General features: G+C 43.5%; 1 protein-coding gene across 1 annotated transcript in view; it reads right to left on the reverse strand.

Annotated features, from left to right (window-relative positions):
* Positions 1-6,841: 6,841 nt before the first annotated feature.
* Positions 6,842-13,221, reverse strand: part of LOC107386184 (phospholipid-transporting ATPase ID) — a 38,696-nt gene continuing 32,316 nt past the window's right edge. The window contains exons 19-27 of the mRNA XM_070555581.1: positions 12,717-12,822; positions 12,489-12,627; positions 12,216-12,399; positions 9,325-9,548; positions 9,096-9,179; positions 8,676-8,921; positions 8,456-8,594; positions 7,956-8,086; positions 6,842-7,317 (exon numbers count right to left, since the gene is read on the reverse strand). Of these exons, the coding sequence (XP_070411682.1) occupies positions 6,988-7,317; positions 7,956-8,086; positions 8,456-8,594; positions 8,676-8,921; positions 9,096-9,179; positions 9,325-9,548; positions 12,216-12,399; positions 12,489-12,627; positions 12,717-12,822 (1,583 nt within the window). The 3' untranslated portion in view covers positions 6,842-6,987. The remainder of the gene's footprint in view (positions 7,318-7,955; positions 8,087-8,455; positions 8,595-8,675; positions 8,922-9,095; positions 9,180-9,324; positions 9,549-12,215; positions 12,400-12,488; positions 12,628-12,716; positions 12,823-13,221) is intronic.

Genomic DNA, 13,221 nt, shown 5'->3' on the forward strand with positions numbered 1-13,221 from the left:
TCCTCCACATTGAGAGGAGCCAGTTGAGGTGGCTCGGGCATCTGGTCAGGATGCCTCCTGGGTGCCTCCCTGGTGAGGTTTTCCGGGCACGTCCAACCGGGAGGAGACCTAAAGGAAGACCCAGGACACGGTGGAGGGACTATGTCTCTCACCTGGCCAGGGAACGCCTTGGGATTCCCCCGGAGGAGCTGGCCCAAGTGGCTGGGGAGAGGGAAGTCTGGGCCTCTCGACTCAGGCTGCTGCCCCCGTGACCCGACTCCGGATAAGCAGATGAAAATGGATGGATGGATAAACCTGGGTTAAATTAAGATTGGGCGAACACATTTAACAAAAGTAAAACAGCCTTACATCCTGCAGCTGAGGTGAAGTGGAAGAGGAGGCCAACGACACCTGGTGGGTGAAAAGAGTGATGCAGAAAAAAAAGGTCAACCCCTTTAGTTGTTTCTCTGCTCAAGACATCTGACTTCAGGTGATTAACAAACTTCTGCAGAGCTTGATGAGCTACTGAACAGGTGGTTTGCAAGCAGGACAGTGACCCTTGAGGAGCAGGACACTGGACCATCGCTCTAGAAATAATCAAAGGTCACATGAAAGAGAATTCATGTTTGCTTTACCTGCAAATACGGATAAATAAGAACAAAATGCTCCAAACTTCAGGGCTTACACAGAATCAGCCGCTCAGGTGATTGAAGGTTGCATCCCCTTTGACTCATTTTTGACAAAAAACAAACAAAAAATCAGATTGTGGGGAAGAAAACATCGTGCAAATGTTTATATTTCATTGTTGGGGCTTTTCAAAGTGTTTCAGAGTAGATAGAGGAAATGTGGGTCTTGAGTTTGCATCTTTTGTCCTTTTTTATTGCAGTAAAAGGTTTTTAAAGTATAAAATGATACAAAATTACAGAATAGCAGTGCTAACAATCCTGTTCGGGTAACTATAACCATAAACTCTGCTTGTGGCAAAACAAACTATACAAAATACATGCTGCAACTCATTCCTGTCCCAGGAAGGCACCGTTTGTGACTACGGATTCGTTTTCTCTACATTGATTTTCGAAAAAGTTCTAGTTTTTTTTTAATCTAAGGTTGCATGCTTGCTGTCTTATGTTCTGCTAGCTGCCGCTAAAAATGTCAGTTTAGCTAACGCTCCTTTGAACGAGAGGCAGAAACAAACGGGTCTTCCTGGACGACGGCTATGAGCTACAAACGTTGCTAAATGAAATGCAGATGAAAAATTTCACTTTGTGGTGAAAAAGGACCATTTTACAACTATTTATTTGACTTTCGGCATTTTTTTCCTAAATGGAACAAAATGAAAAAGCTAAACCTCAAACATCTTACAGAACCTCCATGAGAGTCGTGTCAGTACATTCAGCTTGATCCAGGAGAATATATATATATATATAAATATATATATATATATATATATATATATATATATATTGTGTATTCGATTTATTCAGTCAGAAATATAACAAAACATAATATAATCATAAAACATAAATCATTACATTCAAAGTGACTGAAAAGACTCAGGCAGAAGCAAAATGCTTATTTTTATGCCTGGGCGACGGTGGCACAGGAGTTAAGAGCTCGCCCCGTAATCGGAAGGTTGCAGGTTCGAGCCCCGCTCACTCTGTTGCTGTCGTTGTGTCCTTGGGCAAGACACTTTAGTGGTAGAGTGTCCGCCCTGAGACTGGGAGATCAGGGATTCGATTCCTGGTCGGGTCATACCAAAGACTTTGAAAAAATGGGACCCAATGCCTCCCTGCTTGACACTCAGCATTAAGGGGTTGGATTGGGGGGTCAAACCACCAAATAGTTCCCGAGCGCCTGTGTCTGCAGCTCACCGCTCCCCCAGGGGATGGGTCAAATGCAGAGAACAAATTTCGCACACACATCTGTGTGTGTGACAACTAATGGGACTTTAACCCACGTTGCCTGCTGGTGGTGGTCGGAGGGACCGGTGGCGCCAGTGCTCGGCAGCCTCGCCTCTGTCAGTGCGCCCCAGGGCAGCTGTGGCTACATCGTAGCTCATCACCATCAGTGTGTGAATGTGTGTGTGTGAATGACTGGTTGTGTTGTAAAGCGCCTTGGGGGGTTCCAGGACTCTAGTAGGCGCTATATCAAATACATTTACCATAATAATGTCCTTGTTGATATAATAATAGTAATTAATTAAAACAGACTGTCCTCCATTCTGTACCTGGTATAAATGTTGTTTTTGTATTTATTTTCAAACAGAATCATAGTAACACATTTCCTTAGTGTCCCCACCATCCTATTCCACAGTCTTGCTCCACACACCGAAATACAAAAGGTTTTACTTGTTGTACGTGCAAAAGGAATTCTGAAGTGAAATTGTTCCCACAGTTAATAACCCCCTTCCTTCTCAATGAATAATTTTTGGATGTTTTCTGGTAATAGCTTGTTTCTGGCTAGAAATAATATTTGTGCTGTCTGCAATTCTACAATGTCTCTAAATTTTAAGAGTGTTGACTGTATAATTTATTGGTGTGATCCCTATATCCTACCTTATGAATGATTCGTATTGCTTTCTTTTGCAACATTATTGATGGCTGGATTGCACTAATGTAATTATTACCCCAAACTGCTATATTTCACTTTGTTTAATACCGCAATTGATCTTGAAATTTTATCTAGCACATATTTAATTTATGGTTTCCAATTAATTTTATCATCTATAATTACCCCTAAGAATTTTGTTTCCTTCACTCTTTCAATATTTACTCCATCTATCTGTACATTCAAATTCATATTAGTGTTATGTCTACTAAAAATGATTAGTTTTGTTTTGTTCACATTTAGCGTTAGTTTATTCATATCCAACTATGATTTTAATTTGATCAATTCAGCATTCGTCTCTTGTATTAGATGCTGTAAGTCACTACCAGAGCAAAATATGTTGGTATCATCAGCAAATAGAACCATCTTAAGAAGTACTTGGGAAACATTACGTATGTCATTAATGTACGTTAAAAATAGTTTAGGGCCCAGTACCGACCCCTGTGGAACGCCACATGTAAAATCCTAACAGGATGAACAAACACCATCTAGTTTTACAAACTGCTTCCTTCCAGATAGATGACTTGGAAGCCAATCTAATGATTTCCCTGTGATGCCATACCGGTCCAGTTTTTTAAATAATATACTATAGTTTATTGTGTCAAACGCCTTTTTTAAGTCTATGAAAATTCCCAGTGCATAATGTTTTTGGTGAGTTGAGTTACTGATTCCCTCAGCTGCATCAATTTTTGTTTCTCTTTTAGGTCTGAACCCATATTGACTCTCCGCGAGTAGTTTATATTTTTCAGTGAATTTGTCCAATTGGTTATTAAAGAGTTTTTCCAGGATTTTGGAAAATTGAGGTAATAAAGATACAGGTCTATAATTTGTGAATTGGTGCTTGTTCCCAGTTTTGTACACAGGAATGACCTTAACTATTTTCATTTTATCTGGAAATGTACCGGTCTGCAAGGATAAATTACAAATATATGCTAGTGGTTTTGAAATCTCCTCTATCACCTTGTTAATCGCAATCTTATTTATTCCATCGTAGTCATCAGATGTTTTAGTCTTACAGGAAGCCACAGTATTTATAATATCTCTTTCATCTACAGCCTTGAGAAAGAATGAAATCAGATTTCGGTTTATTAAATTTTCCGCATCTTTTGCAGTTGTTACTGGGTCAGGAATTTTATCAGCAAGATCAGGTCCAACATTTATAAAACATGTATTCATTCTGTGAGCCACTTCTTTCATATCGTACTTTTATATATTATTAATAACAAAATATTTAGGATAATTAGATTGTTTACAGCCCTTTTTTATTACACTGTTTAATATGCTCCATAGACCTTTCATATTATTCCCAGACATCCTACTCTGTGGATTCTTCTGGGAAAAGAGTTCCCAGACCAGACACCAAACCCTGGGTCTGCTCCGGTTTCCCTCCCAGAGACTCCCTTGGAAAACCTCCGGAGGACCAAAAGTATCCCAGTCAGGTATCCAAACCAGCTCAGCTCAACTCCACATTCTCTTCAGAGAATTCCTTGAGATCCACACCCTACCAAGCCGTTTTGTTAGATAAAATAAATAATAAAAGCTAATTCAATGTTTTGCAGCTTACACAGCATAACCTGCGGAGCATCAGATCTGCACGTTTCCTCAAATATGAATACAATCTTTTCTTTAAGCCTGTTTCACACCGAATGAGGCACGGAGGCGCTCCGGTTTCCACACAGCTTCCGGAAAGACTGCGGTCCGTGACTGTCTCCAGAAATCTGCTCCCACAAGTGCATCAAATCACTACAAAACCGACATAAAACACTTAAAAATATGCCTGTAAAAAACAGGAACCATCGTACCCTGACATCTCCATCATCAACAATATAAAAACAAAAGCTGCCAAAAATAAAACAACACGGCTGTGGCGGCCTGGGTGCTTTCCAGGTGTGCCTGGGTGGAGGTGAGGGTCACCGCCCTCCCTGCCCTGGGGCGCCCTGTGTCGGTGCCTCGGCTGCTGCTGTCGGGGCGGATGGCTCCCTTGATGGCGTTTCCTTATCCTTATCTTAGCTGGTCTGCTCATCTGATCTCAGCCCATCGTGTTTTTTCCATGTGTGTGTGTGCGTGTGTGTGTGTGTGTGTGCGTGAGTGCCGGAAGACGGGTGTTGCGAAGGGTTTTTATTGTCAGACTGTTTTTAACTTTCTGGGCATGGGAGGGAATGTGGGTATGCGGGGCCTTTTTAATTTGTTAAGTACTTTGAGTTGCGTGTACTGTAGGATAAAGTGCTGTATAATTCAAGTTTGTGTTTGAGTTTATTCATTTAGCAGACGCTTTCATCAAAGCGCCTTACAGTTTATAACCTACAGGGCATGTTGTGATCTGTGGGGGAACCGGAGTACCCGGAGGAAACTCACGCATGCATGGGGAGAACACGCAACTCCACGCAGAAAGGCCGCAGCCGAGTTTCGAACCTGCAACCTTCGTGCTGCGAGGCAACAGTGCTAACCACTGTACCACCATGCAGGCCGTTTGAGCTTTTATTTTGGAAGAAACACCTCGCTGAACCAGGTCTCACTTCCTTAGAGCCCTGCACTGAAGCCCGGCCCTCGGGTCGGCCCGGCCCGACGGCTCGAGGGCCGGGCTTCAGGCCAACGACTGTGTAATTACCTCGGATACGGGCCGGGCCGGGCGCCTTTATTTTTAATCAAATTCATAAAAAAATTTAAAAAAAAACTCAAACACTTGAACGCAGCAGCACCACCCTGCTTCTCACGCACCGGTACCCGTTAGCTCAGTTAAGGTGTGTGTGGTTTATAAACGCGCCGATATAAACGAATTCTCAAACTGCTGACTGAAACATGTGCCCCTAGTCTAATATGCCATTTTATGTCCATGGACATAAAAATGAATTAGTTCTTCAGAGAACCCCTTGATAAATGGTTATTTAAGGAACCCTAAAAGGTTCTGATTTTAAGGTTCCACAGAGAATCTAATGATGTTCTTTAAAGAACTTTTTTCGGTTCTCTGAAGCACCCAATTAAATTAGTTCTTCATAGAACCTTTTGATAAATGGTTATTTGTGGAACCCTAAAAGGTTCTATATGTGAGGTTCCACAGAGAACCAAATAAAAGTTCCTCAAAGAACCCATTTATAAATGGTTCTTTGAGGAACCAATAGGCAAAAGGTTTCTTGGAGAACCGAAGAAGGTTCCCCTATGGCATCACTGTGAAGAACCATCTTTGGTTCTAACTGGAACCTTTATTTTTAAGAGTGCACTTTGATGTCAGAAACCATTCGTTTATTCTCATGAAAACGGCAGCGTTCTATTTTTCTGTGAATAAATTCGCTCTGCAGTTAAAATATACAGCATTCATTGCTGGATTTTTTTCTAACTGCAGAGCGCATTTTCAGAGCGGCAGATTAAATTTACAAACGCTGTATTATTTGGGGGCGTTTACTTAATCTGCTGCTCTGAAAATGCGCTCTGCAGTTAGAAAATTAGAATGCTGCTATTTTTTCTAATTGCACACGAGCGCATTTTCAGAGCGGCAGATTAAATTTACAAATGCATCCAATTAATATAGTGTTCGTAAATTTCATCTGCCGCTCGAAAAATACGCTCTGTTAGAAAAAAAAGCTGCATTGATGCCATCTTTCTTTCTTTTCTTTTCTTTTTTACTGCAGAACGCTTCTCACAGATAATTAGAACGCTGAGCGTTCTATCACGCTAAAACATCATCAAAGGTTAAAAAAAAGTCAGGCTCGGGTCGGGCTGGGGCTCCACCCCCTCGGGTCGGGCTGGGGCTCCACCCCCTCGGGTCGGGCTGGGGCTCCACCCCCTCGGGCCGGGCACGGGCTCAGATTTTAGGCCCGTGCAGGGCTCTACCCTTCCTGTCTGGGTCATTTCTTCAACTTCATCAAAATCCACATGTGGCGTGGGGGAAAAACTTACACTCCATGCTGAAAATTTCCGGGGCTCCGTATCTGTGTTTGCGTCGTCGTCGGTGTGAATGCTTTAATTGGACTCGATGATTTCTGCAGAAGTCGTGTCGAAACCAGCGGCATCCATTCCGTGTTTGGTGTGAAACAGGCTTCAAGGGTCTAAATGTACTATAAGAGCTAAAAAAAAGGTTAAAAATGATCAATTCTCAGCGTAAAACTGTTGAAATAAAGTTTTTTTCCTCTGCCTAGCAACACAAACTGCTGGCTGCCCACTTATTCCAGGATATGAAAATAAAATGTTTTAAGAACGGAAGTTAAATACTTGAGGCAGCGTGGAGTAGCTGGTTGTTCCTCCTGGACAGAGTTCTGCCATGACACCCAGGATGACTAAACTCTGGGCCGCCTGTAAACACAAAAACTCCCCCGTCCGTTTCCCCTCGGTGAGATGACATCGGAACGTGAAGATGGTGCACTTTTAGAGTCTTCAGTGAAAGTGTTCTGACTGCTCTTGTTTGTGTCAGAGAGGAGGGTCCGCGATGGTCCTGAACATCTGCAGCGAGGTCCCCTCCACATCTGGAACCTTAGAGTTCTGAGGGCGTCCCGTTGGGCTGTAACCGGCCGACCGTCCCATGGGACTGAAGCCGGTGGTGGTCCGACCCACAGGGGGAAAGCCCGAAGCTAGCGAGACGGCGGGACGTCGCAGGAAGCGATTGGACGTCACCAGATCTCCGTAGCCCTGAGCGTGAGAGAAGGCGTAGCCTGAGCGGCGGGAGCTGGTGCGGCGAATTCGAGCCCGTCGAGGGGGGGGGGGAGGAGTCACTTTGGCCTGTCTCACCTTGAACATCACCTGGAAATTTAAAGAGAAAAATAGTGACTTTAAAGTCCTTTTTAACCCGGCACAGGACACCAAACCCTGCAGCTCAGGAGCTCTGCAGGACTACTGGCACAGACGCCAACTAAAAAGGACAACTTCCCTTGGTGGTGTCAAAGAGAAACATTATAATTATTTATGTTTAAATATTGAATATATGATTGTGCTTGAAATGGTCCTCTCTAGGGTTGGGCATCGATTCCGATTCCTTGTTTCGATTCCGGTTCCAATCGAATCCCAATTCCGATTCTTGCAAGACATGACACGTTTTAAATGAGCCAGCCAACCACAGGTCCTACTTGATGAAATAACTTCTACGCCACACGTACCGGTCTGCAAGGATAAATTACAAATATAGGCAGCAGAGTAGCAGCAACAGACGGGCGGTGTGATCAACCCTGAAAAGTGTTGATCAGAATTTGCAGATCACGTTAACTTTTCACGGAGATCGGCCGGGGACTCCTTTTCCGGTCGGCATGCTTGGAATCAAAATAAAAACCTTTGAATGATTCCGGGAAAAACCGACTGTTGGTCCCGGTTCCAATCGACGCTCGACGCCCAACCCTAGTCTCCTCTAAACCAACCAGCCTGCAGAGGCTTTGATTTTTCTGTACCTTATCATTGACGGTAGGACAGAGCTGAGTCAACAGGAAGCGATACGTGACCACAGGAAGGACGCACAGGATGGAGGTGAGGAGGATCGTCAGCCAGACGCTGGGCTGGTTCAGAGAGTTTCGAGCAGTTCCTGAATCAGCAAAAGGTTCCAGTTAAGATCTTTCACTGTTTTACTGTCGTCACAGTAAACCTCTACCTGTTACTAGACACCCAACAACTCGCTTAATAAACACCAAAGTGATCAGACTCAGATTGTGTTACATCTAAAACGGTCCGGGCTGAAACAATTCTCTGTTCTGTTAGCTAGAATGCTAACATAACTATCATCATGACTCCAATAATCTGGTGCTTACTTTAAAAAAAACAACATTGAGTTTGGAAAGAAACACAGAATAATGTTTGTGTTTCAGCTCTAATCATCAGACGAATGATGCAACAAGCGGAAAATAAACCGGTCTAATCTACACACGGCGACGAGCTGCAGACACCAGGAGCTCACCGATGAACGGGAACGCCGACGGTAAGAAGAGGAACATTCCATTACTGTACATGGTGAACGTGACGGCAAAGTACATCACCAAACTGCCCAGCACAAAGAACGTGTTCACGGCCGTCCAGTAGGACATCTCCAACCCCAACTACACAAAAACACAGAAAACACAACCTCGTTTTGAGAAATGTCTGAAATGTGTCGCAACGAAGGAAGAGTTTCGTCGTGCCTGGATGCTGACTGCAAACAGCAGACACGTCTGAGTGAGGAGAGCGAAGGACTGGTAGTCGGCAACGTCGCTCCCATCGTCCCTCACTGTGTCGCTCAGCGCAGCGTAGGGGATGAAGAAGAGCACCAGCGAGCTGTAGCAGCTGTGGATGGCACACTTAAAAAAGGCTTTCCTGCTGAAATACAGATTCCGCTGACCGGGAACGTATAGCTCCGGATGCTGGAAACTCCACACGTCGTTAACATCCTGACCAGAAGGGGGAGACAAAGATCAGACGAAACACAATGTGACGCTCAAACTGAGAAATGAAACAAGTAGAAGCAGCCATTTTGTCCTGCTCTGTGTTCATAAGCCTCGATCCACTCAGAACCGTCGCTACCAATCACCCCGAGGAGGATGAGGAGGACAACTGGACGTTACCTGGTCAAACAGACTCATTCCCAGCACAGGTAGAGCTGTATACATTAGATTATAGAGTGTGATGAACCACTCATCGTACACCGTCTGAAAAGTAAAATCAGACACAGAACAGAACATTTAATCTCTGTTTAATCCCAATCTACAGCAGGCGCAGGCATCATCTGTCCTTTATAAAGCTGAAACCGACATTTACGTGTCTCCTCCACTCCACCGTGTCTCGTTTTATCACCTGTGCCGAGAAGCCGCAGAAGAAGGCGAACCAGAAGTGCACGAAGGTGAAGGTGAAGTTCTTGTAGAAGAAGTAACGCAGGAACTTGCACATGCGCAGGTAGGACCAGCGTCCGTGCACCAGCAGGAGGCGCTGCAGGAAACGGAACTGGGCGAAGGAGTAGTCGCTGGACAAGACCGCCTGCATGCCCTCCTGACCCGAGATGCCCACACCGATGTGAGCAGCTGCGGAGGGAAAGAAGACACACATTTCAAGTATTCATAAAGAACTCCAACAGCCGTTGTGCCGTAGAAGATTTCAGACGTCTGAAAGGCACAGATGTTTTCATTTGTGTGTAAAAAAAATGTCCTGGTAGTGTTTTTACTGAGTGATTTAAAAAAACTAGTGTATTTATTATACAAGGTTCAGTCTCGGCTACTTTTGCAGCAGGGTTCAAAGAACTTCCTTCATCCCGTCACAGTAAGAGTCTCATACATCCTGAAACAAAACTTCTAAAAATGTGTTAATCAATATATTAATTTTTAATTCTTTGGTAAAAAAAAAAACTATTTTGTTGTGTTTGGATGTTGGGATTCTTCTTGTTCCGCTGCAGCAGAAGTAGCCAAACATTGTTTCTTACAGTAACACTAATAAGCCGTCATAATAATAATAATAATAATAATAATAATACATTTTATTTAAAAGCGCCTTTCAGGACACCCAAGGTCACTTTACACAAAACACGTAATAAAATACAATAAAACAATAATAAAACCCAATGAAGAAAAAAAAACAGAGAGAGAAACAGTTCAATAAAATCAGAGGTTGTAGGCAGATTTAAACGTGTGTGTTTTGAGTTTTGTTTTGAAAAGGGTAAAACTGTCGACGTTCCTGATGTCTGGGGGAAGTGAGTTCCAGAGTCGAGGAGCAGAGCGGCTGGAAGCTCTGCTCCCCATGGTAGCGAGACGGGCAGAAGGAACCGCAAGATGGATGGAAGAAGAAGATCTGAGAGAACGGGAGGGGGTGTTAATACTTATAAGGTCTGAGATATATGGAGGAGAGAGGTTGTGGATTGCTTTGAAGGTATGAAGGAGAATTTTGAAGATGGACCTGAATTTAACTGGGAGCCAGTGAAGCTGCTGGAGAACCGGCGTGATGTGGTGAAAGGAAGGGGTTCTGGTGATAATACGGGCTGCTGAATTCTGGACCAGTTGCAGTTTATGAAGGAGTTTGTTGGGAAGACCATAAAGAAGTGAATTGCAATAGTTGATACGGGAGGTGACGAGGCTGTGGACGAGAATGGCGGCAGTGTGAGGGGTCAGTGAGGAACGGAGACGGTTTATGGACCGTAGATGGAAGTATGCTGACCGAATTAAGTTATTAATGTGAGCCTGAAAAGAAAGTGAGCTGTCGAGAACGACACAGTCATAGTTAAAGCAGTTACTGGGGAGAGTTTTCATGTGTTTTCTTAATATTTAGATTTTTCAAAAAATGCTAATTTTCTGCGTGATGTCACGTCTGAACTAAAATAGTTCTCACAGGGTGCTACAACAACAACAAACAAAAAAAAACATACATAATAGAGATTTTGTGCAAATGAAAAGGTATAAAGTGACAGAAAGTTTACATAGACGTTTAAATTAGATTTTTCTGAGTTTTTTCCTAGAAAAACTTGTGATCGCCCCCTCAGGCCAAAAGCATAACGGCAGCTTCAATAGTAGGCTTGTGCACGAGGCGCGCATGCTGTACGTGCACACTCCTTAACGAAAATAACAGCTGAGACAGTCCCGTGTGTGTGTGTGTGTGTGTGTGTGTGTGTGTGTGTGTGTGTGTGTGTGTGTGTGTGTGTGTGTGTGTGTGTGTGTGTGTGTGTGTGTGTGTGTGTGTGTGTGGCCCGGAGGACAGAGGACAGGAGAACGTGCAGCTAATTAATTAAATAATTTGGTTCTGTACCTTTCTCTTCAGCACAGCCGACAAAGGTTTATGATGGGTCAGTCCTCCTGCATGCTCACATCATTCCCTTCCCTTGCTTGAAAAATTGTTCCAAAATGAAAGTTGAACCCACATCTTTTTTATCTGTGAATTCAATGCCGTTCGGCGAGTCTCAAATAAAAATTTGGGCATTTTACTGTAAAAAAAATATACCATTAATGTAAAAAATAAACTCTAAATAAACTATGTTCACACCCAGAATCAAACCCAGGTCTTCTGCATGAGAGTCCAACATCTTACTAGGTGAGCTAAAGCACCAGTGACGTCCTTTGTATCTGTAACATTTATATCCTTGATGACAGCTGAAACAACGTTCAAAGAACGGTTCGGAGTGAAAATGGCTATTTTGTTGCTAATTAGCAGGAAATATCTAGAAGAAAGTTCTACAGAAAGTAGCTAAGGGTCCTCAGAAATGTAGCTAGCTTTGTCACTAGGCGTTAGGAACAGCGACAAAGTGGCACTGCCTCTCTCTCTGCTGCTAAAGCTACGGATAGCAAATGCTACGGGCGATGCCTGAGCGTGAACGCGCATGAAGCAGCCTGCTCGGCCCGAGCATCTCTCTTTTTCTGTGATTTTACAGAAAAACAGGCAATCACAGTAAAAATGCCAGGGCTCATTCTACAGGACCAGGGCATTGCAGGAGAATGTATGAAGAAGACATTTATTATTTCTACACATGTTTTGGATGTCAGACTTCCATAATGCCCCTTTAAATATAGATGAATAAAATATAAACTGCATAGGAAGAACATCCAGTTTTTTCCTGTTAGCTGTCAGAGTTCAGACTACAGCATCTTCAAGATGATCTTAAGATTGCTTTAAAATTTAACTTAATTTTTTTCAGAAGGCTTCTTCTAGTTTTAGGAGATTTTCCACTTCTGACAAACAGAAAGCAGAAGTTTCAGGTATTTTTCTGGTACCTTTGATCATGCTGACATCATTGGCTCCATCACCTATGGCCAGCGTGACCACCTGCTTGTATTTCTTGACCAGTTCAACCACCTGAGCCTTCTGCAGAGGAGTCACCCTGCAGCAGATCACAGATTTACACAGACAGGCCGTCCTGAGGAAGTCCAGCTCCATGCTGCGCTCCAGGGCGAATGCCTGACGGTGGAAAAAACAGGAAGTTGTCGGACAGAACTGACCCAGAAACATTCTACCATTTGTTTAAGCAGGAAGTTGTAATAAAATACCAGACTGTGTCCGTTGATCACGAGGCCGTACTCTCCACTAACCGCCTCGTCTTTCACCAGTTTCACGCTCTCACTCGTCTCTTCTGGGGAAGCTCCAGAGTTCTCCGTTGCACTTGGCTTCATGGAGGTCTGTGCATTTCTGCCCCGGATGAAAGGATAAAATAAACACATGGATGGATATTATGATAAGAAACAGTCTTTTAAGCAGATTTTAAAACTTCCTCCAACCTCAGCTCTTCTCTGACGTCCTCAGACGAGTTTCCTGAGATGATGAAAACCTCGTTCATCTCTTCTCGCAGCAAGTTGCACGAGTAGCCGATGTTTTCTGCAGTTTCTGCAACATGAATATCCACAAAGGAGGATCATAAAAAACTTTAAATCCAGACCAAAGTAAAAAATAAAAACATACCAGATGGCTTTAAATCCAGAACTGCTGCAAATCCAAGGGTTTCGTTTCAGCAGCATTATCAGTTTTTAGGAAAGAAAACTAAAAAAAGCATTCGTAGTACGCACCGGGAACACCAGAGCATGCATTGTGGTTTTGAACTTTCGCCCCGCCCGCCCTAGTGCTCTGACAGGAAAAGTACTAATGCACCAATGGACGTAATTTTGGGGGGGGACAGGGGGGACATGTCCCCCCCACTTTCTCCAAAGTCAAGTTTTCACCCCTGCACTTTTTACCAATACCTTATATTAAATTGGCACTGGTTGAGCTCTAGGACCAAGCAGAAAA

This window comes from Nothobranchius furzeri, chromosome 10 (genome assembly GCF_043380555.1).
Source record: "Nothobranchius furzeri strain GRZ-AD chromosome 10, NfurGRZ-RIMD1, whole genome shotgun sequence".
Classification (NCBI taxonomy): domain Eukaryota; kingdom Metazoa; phylum Chordata; class Actinopteri; order Cyprinodontiformes; family Nothobranchiidae; genus Nothobranchius; species Nothobranchius furzeri.